Genomic DNA, 16,480 nt, shown 5'->3' on the forward strand with positions numbered 1-16,480 from the left:
AAGAACGTTTAGAAAATGAATTTCTTGTGACATTCTTTCTGTAGTTCATGAAGTTATGAACTTCTTTTGAAGGTTTATATTGTATACGAGAATGTGCTGTGAAAAGTTAAAAGACATACAAGGCAGGTTAAAATGATGCAATCAGGAACAAGAAACTGTTTTCACCTGCTTTTGCTTTTTGTTGTTGTTGTTTTTGTTTTTGAGACATGGCCTCGCTCTGTTGCCCAGGCTGGGGTGGAGGGGGGTGATCTGGGCTCCCTGTAACCTCTGTCTCCCAGGCTCAAGCGATTCCCCTTCCTCAGCCCCTCAAGTAAATGGGACCACAGGTGCACACCACCACACCGGCTAAATTTTGTGATTTTGGTAGTAGAGGGTCTTGCCATGTTGCCCAGGCTGGTCTCCAACGCCTAGGTTCCAGGGATCCTCCTGCCTCCGCCTCCCAAAGTGCTGGGATTAGAGGTATGAGCCACCACTTCCAGACGCCTAACTTTCTAAAAGCTGAATTTTAAAAAAACCTCCACATTGCAGGATAACTCTTCATTCTGCTACTCAAAGTGTATGCATCTAATTTCATAGCAGTAACATGATACTAAGCATTCAGGAGAAGTTATAAAACATCAAAGTTGCAAATGAACTAACAAAGGACCAAAATTAGAAAATACTAATGGAAGAACATGACAACAAAAACAGAACACTCAAATCAATTTTTCTTAAACTTCAACTTTATTTGGAGCAGGAAATTTTTCCTTACATAAGGTTGACATTTTTAAACACCTTAGGACAAACTATTTAAAAAGCAACATTTTTATTTCAGAAGGGTCTTGCTTAAGTGGTTACTCTGAATTTTTCTCATTATTATGAATATTTGCTTTATAAATAAATATATTGTCAGTTACTCCACTGTAATAAAATCAGGTGACTAATTGCTATCTGTACTGTTATCTGATATCAGAAGACTTGATGCAGGTCATTTAAAATTCATATTAGCACAGTGTCTATGAGAAATTGATAATACAGATTAATGTGATATTTACCTCCAGTTTGTCTTCCTAATGGTTTCCATGAGAAGATCCTCACAATAAATTATATAACAGTACAGTACATTTGGTTGGAAATCGTAAAAATAATTCTAAAAATTAGCTACATATATTATGTTGCTACACTATGGTTTAAATGACATAAAATAATTAGTATGTCAAACATCTTCTTATAAACATATTGCTTTTGGTCATACACTGAAATGAAATGTACAGCATAAATTCCTTTTTTTCCTCTCCTGAATGGCACAAAACAATGGCTTGATGGTAGGGAAATGCTACTTCATGAGAAAGCATGGTGCCCATCAACTCCAACAGTACCTGTATGTGCACTTAAAAATAAAATAATTCTTATTTTGTGTTGTCTTGATTGCATACAATTTTTGATAACTCCAGAAGATGACACAGTGTTACTATATTAGATGTATATAGTCCTTTAGGCAAGAGATACATTTAAAAAATTATCTGAAAATCAAGTTTCTTCCAACATAAATTTTATCATACATGAGCTGGGTGAGGGCTTGGTAATTAATGGAATTTTATTGTAAAATGAACAATCATGTCAAGAGTAGTTTTTATGCAAATGCAGTTTTCCCTGCTCTGCTGGCTTTACCTGGGGGACATCGATACCCCCACAGCGCACCTTTGTCACTGAACATCTGTCTCATTTCAGCACGAAATGAGAACCAACCCTGTATCATTTCCTGACGTCCCAGTAAGCTTTCTGACTGTAAATGAGGTATAGTCCTGATAAGTACAGTTACAGGTATATCATTTCTGTTGGTGTCTTACACTACATTTTATAATTCTACAGTAACAAAAAATAGAGGTCACAAGTAGCATTTTATTTTCATGTAACAAGAAATGGCTGCACAGATTCTCAGTCAGAACAAAAACAGAGACAAAAGAAATGGTTACCATTCCCTTCTATAGCGCATAGGTTTTTTACACAATTGGTCCTTTACCCATTTCAGAGAGGGGGAGGAAGAGTACTTCACAGCATTTGCTAGTTAGAATTTGTTTTCTCCGTCCTTTAGTTTTTCTCAACTGTACATCAGCTACTTGATTTTTTTATGAATATGTTTGGCTTCCCCAGCGAAGTTGTTTTGCTGGTAAACAAAGGAAAGTGTAAAAGGAAGAAAGCAAAGTATTTTCTGAAGTTGGGCCCTATAAAGTATTAGAAGAAAAACAATTTTATAATGTGTAATAATCAGGTAACTAGGTTTTTCAATTAAAAAATGTAATGACCTTATATAAGCTAGATTACCAAGACTATGGTATTAAACAATCCATTTGCTCCTCTAAGGAATATTTACAATTTAAAACCTGCTTTCCAGCAAGCTGGGCAAGGTTTCACATTAATTTATTTTTCATATATAATACAGAAAATGAAAATAAATATTAACCTTATAGTAAAGGACTCATCTCTGAAAACACATTTTCTGATGCTTTAGATAATGAGTTGAGAATATAATACAGAAATGAGTTCAGCTTCAAGTTGTGCTTGCATATATATTTTCTGAAGCTTTGCTGCCAGCTTGTTAACAGGAAAAGACCACCTATCACATCCACATCCATTATGTGCTTTTCTCATGCCCCTAGGGATCATGGTGCTTGGTCAAGTATATTTTTGAGTCAGATTCTCCAAAGCATAAATTACTCTCTGATTTTAGGTTAAGGCTCTTTGGAAGCCACGGTAATTTGTTCAGAATGCAACATATTATTAATACACCAAAGCAATAATTTACCAAGTCATTAGGTTGAAGCATATAAAAGTGTCTAGATTCATTTCACCTATCATTTTAACCTATGAAAATGATCACTTGGCTGGATGTGGTGGCTCATGACTGTAATCCCAGCACTTTGGGAGGGGGAGTAGGGTGGATCACGAGGCCAGGAGATCGAGGCGGCCATCCTGGCTAACGTGGTGAAACACCATCTCTAATAAAAATACAAAAATTAGCTGGGTGTGGTGGCAGGCGCCTGTAGTCCCAGTTACTCAGGAGGCTAAGGAAGCAGAATCGCTTGAACCTGGGAGGTGGAGGTTGCAGAGAGCCAAGATCACGCCACTGCACTCTGGCCTGGGTGACAGAGCGAGACTCCGTCTCAAAAAAAAAAAAAAAAAAAAAAAAAAATGACTTACATACGGTTAAACTTGTCATTATCCTGGAACCAATAGAGAGTAGTCTGAGCCCTAGGAGAATACGAGTCAATACACTGTTCAGACTGCATTGCGTTCACTGATGGTGACCTTCCCTCTTGCCTTTAAGGCAACCATAAGTGAGGCAAATGTACCATATAGAGATGGATGAGACTGGACCTTTTGTCTTTTTCTGTCTCCAAACTGGCTTTGTCATTTTCAAAATTGCTGTAAACATTCCTCTCAATGGAACAGCCTCTGCCCAACAAATAGAGCTCTCATTCTTGAAAGAAACTACACCAGGGTTAGGAGATCAAATGTGGCACGTGACTGCGACTTCCTAGATGAGTGGAACCTCTGCTATAACTCTTTCTGCTCCCCAAATTGTCCTGAGAATTTGGCTAGGACCGAAGATTAGTCATTGACTGCTCCTAGCCAGATCTGGAGAACTGAGCTAGGTGCAAAATTCCATCTCAGTTACTATAATCAAAAACGTTCTGCTGCTTTGATACTTAGTTTTTTGGCCATGCATCTTGGCAGGAATGTAAGTTTGACTGACTGTGTTAACCTTCATGTTGAGAGCCTTTTGAAACAAAAAGCTCTCCTTTTATTGATACACATACAACTTGATTTCAAAAGTGGAATACATTAGAATACAATGGCATAGAATGATTAAGCTTGGTTTCATCTGATATCTGCGACCACATTAAAGGGTGCTGAAAAAGTTTTTTAAAATGTATTTACTTAGAGTTCTTTCATCTGGGGAACAAAAGTAAAACAAAGTGAATTATATAATAGTCCTTTCAGAACAGCAGAGTGGTATCCAAAAATCAAACCAATGACCTATTAAGAAAAGCAGAGGATCACTTTTCTAACAACAGTCCAAGAAGGCCTGAAGCACCTCGTGAGCCACACTTAAAATTTAACCACTTCATAAATATCTGCACACACCGAGTAAATAACCCTCTATCACATAGCCTTAAATTGCACCCCTGTTGCAATACTGCATTAATATTATTACATTTTTCAAAGTCTGTAGAAAATATTATCTGGAACCCCAAAGGAAAATCAATTAATCTTTAAAAAGTTCATTACAAAGTTGACTGTATAAAATGCTAAAACATAATCCATATATACAAAATGCTGTTGTTTAAGAAAATAATGGGACCCAGTTTTAGAATAAAATAATTTTATACAAAAAAGCGTACTGCATTCAAATCAATATTTTAAAAAAAACTTTAAAAAAGAATATTGACATGTCTTAGTTCAGAAGAATAACTATAAAGTGTTGATTTGCTTTTATGCCCTCTGCACATCTTGCAGGAAGAACACCAGTCAGCTAAGGGAAAGTGTCCTGCTTCTCCCTATGAAGAGATTCATCACCAAGGCAGATAGTCATCGCCGAGATGCGTACTTGGAAGCCCAGTCTGTCCGGCCATGCACTGGCTGGGCGGCTGGAGGCCGTGGTATCAACCCAGGAGTGCTTCTAGGCTGGGTGTGGAAGAATGGTCGCCCAGGATGAGGTCTCAGGGCCTTCAGGGAGGAATAACCTGCAATGAAAGAAAAAGGCCAGCATGACTGATATGGGGCCAATGCAAGCAAAGTGCAAATAAATGCATTTTGGTGACAAAAACATGAGAAAATAAGGAGTTCATTCAAGACGAGCATCTTGTCTCCTACTTACAATCTTCTCTACTGCAGTTAAAGATAACATTTTAAAGTTGTCAGGCCAAAAGTAATGGCATCATTCTTGACCTCTCTTTTTTTCATATCCCACATATAATTTGTCAGGATATCCTATAAGTTCTACCTTCCAAATATTTACAGAACCTGGTAACTTTTTACCAACTGAACTATTACCACGCTGGCCCAAGCTAGCATCATTTCTTACCTGGATAATTTCAACACCTCCTAATTGGATTCCCTGCTTCCTACCTTGTCCCTGCTTCAGTCTCATGACAACAGCAGCTTGAGGGAGCCTGTGGAGATGGCTGTCAGATCACCTCACTTATGGACTCAAAGCCCTCCAGGGACTCCATGTCACTCAGAATCCATGACAATGTGCTTACAGGCATCATATCGCCCCTGACCTCATCTTGCTACTCCCCTTCTCACTCCTGTCACTCCTGCACTCTGGCCTCCTTGATGCTCCTTGAATTTGCCAGGCCAGTTCTGCCTCAAAGCTCAAGCACAGAAGAATCTCCTGTCTGGAAAAGCCTCACTCATAATGCACGCTTGCTCAATCACCTCCTCCAGGTCTTTACTCAACAACTCCTTTGCAGTGAGCTCTTCTTTAGCTACTCTGTCTAAAATTGCAACCTGTACCCCACACTCCAGCCCCCACAATTTCTACCTCCTGTCTGCTGTATTTTTCTCCTTAGCACTAAGTCAGTAAGCATCTGACTTACTATACGTTATACAGCACTTATTTCGCTTACTTACTGTCTGTAGAGTGCAAGTTTCATTTATTGGTGGATCCCAGGCCTAAAACATGTCTGGCACATGTTGTTGAGTAACCATTTGTTGAGTCAATTCATGAATAATTTAAAATACAACTCACCAGGGGAAGGGTCTGGAATAGGTGCCAGGTGTACCCTCTGCATAGCAGAACCGATTTCTTTTTTCAGAAAGGAAGGGACATAGTTTCCAGTCAGTCCACTAGAACTTGTAGAGCTGGAACCAACTGATTTGCAAAAGCAAAAAGCTCTTTACTACAAAGACATGTACCCAGGACACCAACAAGGTTAAATGACAGCACTGCAAAGCAATAACAAACTAAGTTTTTACTTTTAGGGAAAAGAGCAAATCATGATGAAAATGAGTTCAGAGCCAAGCATCCCACCATACCACCCTGTCAGAAAGACTGCAAGGGTCAAAGACAGTGTTGCTCCCGTGGGGGCAACCAAATAGAGGGTGGGTTGGTTGTGAAATTTTTTTAAAAAGGGAAAGGTGACATTTGTTCTTTATTTTCTTTTGTAAAAGTAGATTTAGATTGTTCTAAAATTTGCTTTTTTCACTCCATAATATAGAATAGTTGTCCTTCCATGTCAGTACATATAAATAACAGTACATATAAATAACACAGGTTATATTCAATTATTTAGCTGTGACAAGTAATTACACACTAAATATTCTTATCCACATCAGAAAAATTAACCATGTTTTAAAATAGTAAATACCTTCACTTTTTATGTCATTTCCACATGAGATTGCTTTAAGGGCAGGGACTGTATGCTACTCATCTTTGTATTCTGGGGAGGATAACGGAATGCCTTGCATATAACAGGTAATCAATTAAGATTGGATAGTGAATGAATATAATTCTTATTATTTAGGCTTAAAGGTACACATGAAATAATGAAGACTGCTATTATTGCTCATTATAGAAACGCAAGTTCTAACCATTAAGAAGTCAGTAAGTGGTAGAGTTGCTCTGTTTCCACAACACAGAGCCTTTTCAGCAATTGCTTAAGGCAGAGTAGGAAACACAGTTCAGAATGCCTGTGTGAGGAGTTGTGTTGGTCAGCTGGGGTGTATTTTGCACTCTGGTGAATGAAGAAATATGAAGAAAAATGGGAAGAGAATTTGAACAGGTAAGTCACAAAAGAGAAAAAACTTATAGTCAATAAACACAAGAAAAGGTGATGAACCTCATTAGTAAACAGGACATGCAAGTTTAAACCACAATAGGATACCATTTCACACTCATCAGATTAGCACAAATTTTAGTCTTGACAGTACCAAGTGTCATCAAGGATGTAGAGCAACTTCCATATCCCTCTGGAGAGCAGTTTGGCAATATCTGTGAACCTGAAGATGAGCACACCCTTTAACCTAAAATGTTGACTCTGGCTGGGCATGGTGGCTCACACCTGTAATCCCAGCACGATGCGAGACCGAGATGGGTGGATCACCTGAGGTCAGGAGTTCGAGACCAGCCTGGCCAACATGGTGAAACCTGTTTCTACTAAAAATACAAAAAAAAAAAAAAAAAAAAAAAAAATTAGCTGGGTGTGGTGGCACACACCTGTAATCCTAGCTACTCAGGAGGCTGAGGCAGGAGAATTGCTTGAATCAGGGAGGCAGAGGTTGCAGTGAGCCTAGATCGCGCCACTGCACTCCAGCCTAGGCAACAGAGCAAGACTTCATCTTAAAATACACAAATACATAAAAATAAATAAATAAAATAAAATAAAATAAAATGTTGACTCCTAGTTCTCGTACCCAGAGGATGCCTCACACATGTGCATAACAATAGGGGTACAATAATCATTTCAGCACTCTTTCTAATAGCAAAAATTACAATCAACTTATGTATTTATCAAGAAGAGAAGGCATACATAAATTATCGTCTAGATATATAATGTTATGGTGTTGTATAGATGTATATTGTATATGTTATATAATATATGACATATATCTCTATAATTGCTACACATATATCTATTTAAATACATGTAGCAGTAATCCAAGATTATGTTCAAATAAATTTTAAAACCTGCAAAACCACACTATGAAGTTTATACAAACCTAAATAAACACTCGATCAGGCTGGCATGGGGGGAGGTAAGGGGAAGCAGGGAGGCGGGAAAGGCACAGACACTGGGCTTCATGTGTGTTTGCCAGGTTGAACATTTTTTTTTTTTTTTTTGAGACAGAATCTCTATCACCCAGGTTGGAGTGCAGTGGCGCGATCTTGGCTCACTGCAACCTCCGCCTCTCAGGTCCAAGTGATCTCCTGCTTCAGCCTCCTCAGTAGCTGGGATCACAGGCCTGCTGCCACTATGGCTGGCTAATTTTTGTATTTTAGGTAGAGACAGGGTTTTGCCATGTTGGCCAGGCTGGTCTCAAACTCCTGACCTCAAGTGATATGCCTGCCTCAGCCTCAGCCGAGCAAAGTGCTGGGATTACAGGCATGAGCCACCACACCTGGCCAAAGTTTGACTTCTTAAGCTGGGTGGTGGCTACACAGGTGTTGCTATATTATCTCCTTCTTTTTTGTATTCCTTAAAGTAAACAAACACCTAATGGATGAGGGCAGTGCACTTGGAAGTGCAGAGGGGAAGCAGCACATAGCAGGGGCTGCCTGCCTGAGGGAAAAATGATGCAGGAAATGCCTCTACTGTGAACAGGGTTGGTCAGCCTTGGGACTCAGGAAATTCATTCATCTATTTAACAAAAAAAGTGGGGAGGGTCTTCCAAACTGTCCACCTTCCAACTAGAAGGGATCTTGATACTCTGGGCCTGCGGCTCGGTCATCAGGAGGGGACGGGCTGGAACAAGGCAGACACAGCCAAGGGTGACTTCTACCTCAGGAGGAGGGTGTTTGCTGCAGCCAGGGCCTTAGCTGTCAGGCCTAGTAGGAGTCTGTAAAGGTATTTTTGTTTTTCCCTTGAGCCAGCAAAGACTATGCTCTACTCTCCAGCTACCCTTGAAGGCAGACTCCCATGGGAGCTGGCTGAGTCCCGAGGGACCACTACCAAGAAAGAGAGGAGGATAGGGCTGGAAAAGAGGCCTGAGCTTTCAGACCACAAAGGCCCCTGTGCTTCCAAAGCTCGTCCCATGGCTCCTTTTGCCCACCTTGCTGCATCCAGGGAATTTGCTTTTTGCCATTTAGGGGTTAATGATCATTACTCACCTGAATTTACTTTGCTGATTACTGACACTGTCCCTGAAGATTTTCCAGACAAGCCAGAACTAGACCATGGATTAGGTGGAATAAAGTCCTTGCCTGGATTCGAGAGTATACCGTTTCTTATACTGATGCCTAATAGAGAAGAAATGATTTTAAAATGCAAAACACACAATGAATCTTACACCAGACGACAAAGATAAAATTAATGTAGAACTCAATTTGTCAAAAACCTCTGTATGATGCAATAATCAAAGCAAAAACTGACTGTGATGATGTCATCTGACAGATGTCCGAGGAAAGATATCTCACTGGTGGGTGGCCCAAGAGAGGCCTCTTATGCTTCTACCAATGGATCTGTCCCACGTCTTGACCCTCTGGTGCCATCCTGGGCTTCACTGCTACTGGACATGCTGTTCTTCCCCTTCACAGACCACTTCCTTTCAGTCACCTTTTCAGTTTCTTCTCCATCCCCCAACCCCAGCTTCCAACTCTGCAGCTCTGTGCTCTCCTCTTTCTGTCTCGTCCCCAGGGTTCCATCTTCTCACCCGACCTGGACCATTACTGTCATCACATGCTGATGACTCTGATATGTACAAGGAACCCTCACCAACTGTTGTCTCTCCCAGAACAGGGTTGCCTTCACCCTGACCTCAAGACAAAAGCCACTTTTCATCCAGATCACTCCCATTCCCACAGGCACTGCGGCTTTTTTCCAGAACTGAAAGTTTAAATTCCCCCTTTATCCTTCTTCTTCTTCCCCTACAACCAAAAAGAAATAAAATAGCTCTCTGATTCACTCCCTGCTCCTTTTTGCCTGTGGTCACTGTAATTCAAGGCTTGGCCCCTCATACTGGATCACTCTATACCTGTCATCTGGATTTCTCTTCTTCCAGCTCACCCTGGGGCCTGTCAGGCCAGTCTTCTAAGAACAAAATGTCAATCCTGATGAAGTCTAGCAATCTTTAGAAACCACATTCCCAATCAGAGGGTAGGAATTTCATGCATCAAGAGGGCCTGCCATTCTCACCCCATTCCTCCCTTCTGATTGCACCCCACCCAGCCTGTGCCACCACCCCCTCTCACCTGGACAACAGCTCCAGCTTGCTGGCTCCTCCCCTATTCAGCATACAGGTGTTGATACAACCACATCACTCCTTCAGTTAAAACCCTTCAAGGACTTCTCATCGCTCATGAAGCAAAATCCAAATTTCTTACAAGGCCCCAAAAGATGCCTCATACTACACATTACGTCACATCCTTTCTCACTACACTCTGGCCACATTGGCCTCTGCCATTCCTCTCACAGGACAAGCCCTCTCCTGCCTCCAGACCATTGCACTCACTGTTTACTCTCTCCCTGGTGTGCTCTGCCCTCAGCTCTCTGCACATTTGGTTCCTTCTCATTCTTTGCGGGCCCAGCCAAGTTGCTTATTGAGACCATTCTTTAACAATCTGTGATTACTGTTTGTCTATTTGTTAAAGTCTCTCTCCCACCACTAGCATATAAGCTGTGTGAGGGTGAGGATATTGTCTGCAAAGCTGCTGTATAAAGCCACTGTGTAGACTACAGAGTGAAGGAATTCCCCAGAGTTGTGTGACCCAGTGGCCCTGCCTGGCTGTTTTGTTTACAATAATATTCGCAGTGCTTGGCATGCAGTAGATGCTTAATACGTATGTACTGAATGAATGATTCACTAATGCAGTAAGTTTGGAATATAGAAAATCAGGAGACAGGCTTGGGTACCCACCAAACTATAGCATTGACATTTAACCCCTGTAGTACTGCCAGGATGCTGTGACTAAGCTCCCACCCTGGTTTCCCTAGTGGCCATTTCCCCTAAACCTGGTCTGGTAGAGGAGCCTCAGACATGCTGCCCAGCTTTTGCCAGTTCCTCCCTCCCTGAAGGCTGGACCCAGTTTCCTATACCGTATTTCTTATCTTGGGTGACTATAAAAGATAAAAATGTGAGGCCTGGGCCCAGGCACGGTGGCTAATGCCTGTAATTCCAGCACTTTGGGAGGCGGAGGCGGGTGGATCACTTGAGGTCAGGAGTTCAAGACCAGCCTGGTCAACATGGTGAAACCCTGTCTCTACTAAAAAATACAAAAATTAGCCGGGCATGGTGGTGGGCACCTGTAGTCCCACCTAATCAGGAGGCTGAGTCAGGAGAATCGCTTGAACCCAGGAGGCAGAGGCTACAGTGAGCCGAGATGGCGCCATTGCATTCCAGCCTGGGCGACAGAGAGACTCTATCTCAAAAAAAAAAAAAAAAAAAAAAGTGAGGCTTGGGCTTCAGCAAATATTTATGATGTTCCCCTCAGTTCTGAAGGGAAGCTCCCTAGTATCTGCCTTCTAAAACAGAACCTTCGTGAATATGTGATTGCAAGGACAGGGTTTCTTATTAATAATCAAAGTAAAGCCAAGTCATTTATATTACCAGGCAAGTATCGAGAGTGCTTCAAATAGTGTTGCTTGGCTGCAGATCTCAGGGTGGGTGTGTCTCGCCGCTGATATGACATCTGGGTGAGGACGCTGTTTCCTGTGCCCACAGGCTCAGAGGGCTTCAGGTCCAAAACACTCTCAAACCTGAATGAAGACACCATGGCATGGGTCAGCATGAGAGACAGTGTGTATCCTCAGATACATACCGATAATCTCACAAATCCCAGAATCAGTCTGTTTACAAATGTGAGCAGCACACTTGCCTGCAGAGAGTGTCATCACTCTGTCTTTTCTTGTTTTTCAGGTCAATCCTGCTGAGGGATGGACTGAAATCCAAGTCATCCAAGTCAGCCCAATCATCTGAATCCTTTGTTGACCTGGAAATAAGACCCCACCTTCTCCTACTCTTTGGCTTTATCTCACCATTTTTGTGCTCCAGGCCAGCTGTGATTTTCTGTGTAAACAAATTGGGTTGGGGGGAAGCAATATATGGCATTAACAGAACTCATCCATGAGTAATATCCATTCTGAACTTCCTCTGCTATGCAAAGGAGGCTCCTGGGGCATAACATGACTTATTTGAAGGGGCAACTGTGGAAAACACATTCCCAGTCTTTCTGTCTCACTCATCCTTCACGGATCACATCGGCTGCCATCCATGGAGAATGTTAAAGTTGTAAAAAATAATGATAAAAAAAATTTTAAGATACTTCTCACACACCAGGAAGATGGCTAAATTCATACTCAGTCTCATCCTAGATGAGTTAATACAATCTCCACTGTTATAAATATGGATGTAAGAAATTAAGGTTAAGATGTCAGTTAGCTTGTCCTTTTATAGAAATCAGTGCAAATAATGCTTTTTTTTGCCTTCTCATTAGATATGGTTACTATCTCTTAGCCACAAAGAATTAGTTATAACAGGATATTTCCATACACACACCACTTCTAAACTGTGTGCTGCAATAAAGTAAGCAGGCCAGAGATACCACCCTTGCAGCTTCTGGCAGTGTCTCACATCACAGTGGTTGGGAGCCAGCACTCACCAATACTAACTGACACAGAAAGTGCCACTTTTTCATAAAGGATAGACAGTTGGCCTCTTCAGACAGCACTGCAAAGTTAATGAAAAATAGAACCCCCTGACAAGTTATTATTTTATTAAATCTAACACTCACTGTTTTCTTTTGAAAATCAGCCCAAGAGGAGCAGAAAGATCTGGGCTCAGTTAATAGCCCAGCATTAACAGTATCGATTAACAGCAATAATGTAGATAACAATCTAAAAATTTTAATATGGCACTTCATGCTTTTCAAAACATCTCAAAAACATCATGACCTTTGATCCTCATGAACAACCCTGTCTGGTAGATAAGACATGTACTATAATCTTCCTTTTATAAATGAGGAAACTGAGTCCATAGGGATTAATAACAATTACTAACCTTTACAGAGTTGTAACTAGGTGCCAGGTATTATTCTACATTCTTTTCAAGTATCAACTCATTAGCCCTCAAAGCAATTGTATCAGGTAAGTACTATTATTATCCTTATTTTACAGATGAGGAAAATGAGGAGCAGAGCGGCCAGATCACTTGCACAAGTATCAAGCTACTAAACAGCAGAGCTGAGATTTGAGCCCCTCGCAGTCTGGCTGCAGAAGCCAGCTCTCAGCCACTACCCTATACTGCCCCCATTAGTGACAACGTTATTAACAGGCACAGCCAGAACTTGAATTTAGATCTTTCACTCCAAAGCCAAGGATCTTTCCACAATTCCATGCTGTTGCAAACATAAATCTATCATGATTACACTCTGTATACTGAAAAAGAAAATATTTCACCCAATAATGGGGTCAGAAGAGGAATAAACAGACACGAAGCTCACTGGTGAATCTGGGCTGCTCACCGACTGGGGATTCTTGTTGTGAAGGGATGGGAAAAGCAACGGGCTTGGCTTGTCCTCCTGGAGATGGCTTGGGTGATCTGTCCTGGAGACCTCTGCTTTGTAGGGGTATGTGAGATGCAGAGGGGGCTGGCTGGCTTGATGCTGTCGTGAAGAAATTCGTGTGTGTGGCTTGCTTGGCGGCTGGGCAGGAGGGATTGGCTTAATATGAGGAGGTGGGCCTGCCTTTTCCAGGATGCTTTTCTGTGGTTTTTCTGAATCCTGAAGGTTCTGTGTGGTGCTGCCTAGTGGGTGTCCAACTTGGAAGTAAGGATATCGAAGTGCCTGGAATGACAAAAAAGGCTTTAGGAGAAATATCTAGCCAGGAAAGTTACCACTGTCTTGATTACTGGGCTATATTTCATTGTGACCAGTTTACTACTGTTTCTTAGCCCAACTAGAAAACAGCATCTTGAATTTTTAACACCTCTTGTGATTTTTCTTATCTAAGATACCATAAAATATATGTAATGATTGCAACACAAAGTTATTTATATATAGTAGTCAGTTACACTGCTGTTACCCTGGCTACTTCTAAAAAGCATTCTGGATCAACACAGATCCTGGTTTTGTAACTTATTTGCTATGTGTCTTAAATAGGGTATTTCATCCTTCCAAGCCTATTTCCTCATTCCACAGAAGAAGAAAAAAATAATATAAAACTGAAAGAGCCAAACATAATGATCCTGGAAGATTCTGAAGAATTGAGTACAAAATAAGCAGGCACATATGCTTTTATCCCAAAAGTGCCAGGAGTGTAACACATGATATAGTTAACCCTTCCCTATCAAGAACAAAACCGTGTCAGTTGCTCTGGATAACTGAGTTCTCTGGATGGCCAAGAGATAACTTAAAGTTTAGGGGTTTACAATTCTTTCTGAAATATTCCCTGTATTCTCTTGTCTTTTTGAATGAAAGTTATTAAGCATAACATAATCTTTCTGAGTAGGCCTGGGACAGTTAAAAACATCTGTAATGATTATATGCAAGTGTAGATACAGAGGCAATTAATGGGAATAGCCTGGTAGAGGTCCCAGACTCTAGCACCTATTATAACTTGAGAGCCTTCTCTGTAGTCGCAGACATTTTTGCAAGTCTTAACTGATTTGGGGGGTATTTTTAGCTTTTCACACTATTCTTAAAAGCATATATTCCTCTCTTGGTTCCTTGTTACAGAATCTTTTTCTTTTCATTTCTTATATGCATCCATTAAAAAACTGGGTTCATCGAAAAGCTTCTTCTCTGCCCTGTAGCCAGCTGTGAATTTCACCACCAGAAGTGCATTCCTGAGAGCTTTCCAACCCTTGAGCCATCCAAAGCCTTACGACACCAAACTGTAGTTCTTTTTTCCTTCAGCTTTCAGAAAAATTGCTTTTCTACACTCCTTAATTATTCTTCCAACTATCATCTCTCCAGCTATCACAAATTCTACCACCACATTGGCACTTTCTTCAAATACCCTCATCACTCTTCTTCTTATGAATCATCTTCTCTGATTAGAATTGGTCACTTATTTGATCCTCTGAGCAAAGTAACTGTCAGTGAGACAAGTTGAGAAGGAGCCAGATGTAACTAGCACAAAAGGAGGCTTGCAAGAGGCCTGTGAGTGATAAGAGACCACAGCATTACTACACCTCTTTTGGGTATACTTCATTATTTAAGTCTAAGTGGCCCATGGGAAGATGGATTGGGAAAGCAGGAGCAATGAAATCAGTGGACCTGACTTCATACTTCAGGTCAGGTGGTTTAATTGTAGTTAGTTGCACTGTTTGAACTAATTAGCGGATGAGTTATTACAGCAAATTGCTTAAACTTTCCAAGATTGAGTTTTCTCACTTACAGAATTGAAAACAGTAATGCCTGTCTCATGGAGTCTTCATTGGATTAAAAATCATATAAAATATACTCAAGCATTTGCACTCTATAAAGTGCTATGAAATGCTAAGTGCAGTTACTATCCTAGCTCTGTCTCATCTGTCAATCTCTTTAGGTCATGAGTCAGTTGGACTTTACATAACAAGAAGTTGCCTTTCAACAACCAGTACCGGCTTATAAACCAACTATTATATAATTTAAACTCTTAGAGAATAGATTTGAAAATATTCTCCAAAGACAGATATTTGTTTATTTCCATTTTCATATAAATGGTGATGTATCATGTGAATTATATGCCCATTTTCAAAGCAACTGTATTGTTTACATCATAACTACTTTATACCCAGTAAGTTTCTTTTTTTTTTTTTTTTTTTTAAGTACAATTTCCATTTTATTTTTCTCCAGAGAATAGTCTGTCTCAGTCTTTAAGGACTCAGCTCCTTACATGGGCTTTGGTGGGGGACGTGGGGCAGCACCCGCAGGTCTAAATCGGGGAGGGGGTGTTCGGTCCTTGCGGGCTTCACGAGATCGATTCCTGACTACTTTGCTGTGAATTGCACAACTCACACAGTAATGTAGCTTCACATACAGCTTGGGAAGCACATGGGCATCAAAGACGCTCGCTTCAGAAATGTCCCTAACCGCTGCGGCCTCCACTATGTTTCGAATGACGAATTTCTTAATGGCCTTGTCCTTGGGCACGCATCGGGCACAGTTAGTGCAGCGAATAGGCTGCACATGGCCGCGGCCCTTTTTGGCACGACCGTTGTTCCTTCTTTTCTTTGTCATTTTGGACGTACGGACCAAAGAGCTATACCCAGTAAGTTTCAAACTATTTTAAGTTCTCATACCTTGTATAGTACACCATTAGTGGTATTCTGTACTATTTCTCACCCATAATACTAAATACTAAATATTTCCCATGCAATTTATAGAAATTATTCAGAGTTAGATATGAACTCCATAACAGAAGAAAATGGAAGAAAACCTGACTAGCTGTTGGTCGTTTCTTGGGATCCCACTGAAGCATGTCTCTCAGGAGCTGGATTGCTTCACTGCTAGCATTGGGAATCAAGGTCTTTAAGTTATTGGGTACACACTGTGGCCAACGGAAGTTCATTGCACTTGAAAGTTGATAGCCTTCAGGCCAGTCAGTCTGAAAGAAGGAAAAGATAGAAAATCTTGCTCAGCCAATTGTTGTGATATAAGTTTGTATTCTGGCACGTGTGCCTCAAATGGAAAGGCAACCGTGCCATTACCCACCCATATTCATTAACCACCCACATTCACTACCATGGCACTGTGTGGAATGAGACATAGATATGGATTAATAGAGAGACTATCAAGATCATGAAATTGGGGGAATAGCGGAAAAGACACTGGATTTGCCAACTTGTTTAATAATCT

General features: G+C 40.9%; 2 protein-coding genes across 10 annotated transcripts in view; both read right to left on the reverse strand.

Annotated features, from left to right (window-relative positions):
* Nucleotides 1-700: 700 nt before the first annotated feature.
* The window catches only part of CILK1 (ciliogenesis associated kinase 1), a 61,777-nt gene continuing 45,997 nt past the window's right edge, over nt 701-16,480 (reverse strand). For 8 of the 9 annotated variants that reach the window (XM_033217444.1, XM_033217446.1, XM_033217449.1 and 5 more), the window contains 7 exons: nt 16,062-16,229; nt 13,142-13,483; nt 11,519-11,709; nt 11,251-11,399; nt 8,816-8,944; nt 5,738-5,860; nt 701-4,727 (listed from right to left, as the gene is read on the reverse strand). In XM_033217444.1, coding sequence (XP_033073335.1) covers nt 4,573-4,727; nt 5,738-5,860; nt 8,816-8,944; nt 11,251-11,399; nt 11,519-11,709; nt 13,142-13,483; nt 16,062-16,229 — 1,257 coding nt within the window. In that variant the 3' untranslated portion in view covers nt 701-4,572. The remainder of the gene's footprint in view (nt 4,728-5,737; nt 5,861-8,815; nt 8,945-11,250; nt 11,400-11,518; nt 11,710-13,141; nt 13,484-16,061; nt 16,230-16,480) is intronic. The other variant, XM_033217452.1, reaches the window with a different exon arrangement.
* Nucleotides 15,429-15,902, reverse strand: LOC117087365 (40S ribosomal protein S26-like). The gene has a single exon (XM_033217458.1). It carries the CDS (start codon nt 15,860-15,862, stop codon nt 15,515-15,517), a length of 348 nt encoding a protein of 115 aa, XP_033073349.1. The 5' UTR covers nt 15,863-15,902; the 3' UTR covers nt 15,429-15,514.

Source organism: Trachypithecus francoisi, unplaced genomic scaffold, assembly GCF_009764315.1.
Source record: "Trachypithecus francoisi isolate TF-2019V2 unplaced genomic scaffold, Tfra_2.0 Lachesis_group10, whole genome shotgun sequence".
NCBI classification, from domain to species: domain Eukaryota; kingdom Metazoa; phylum Chordata; class Mammalia; order Primates; family Cercopithecidae; genus Trachypithecus; species Trachypithecus francoisi.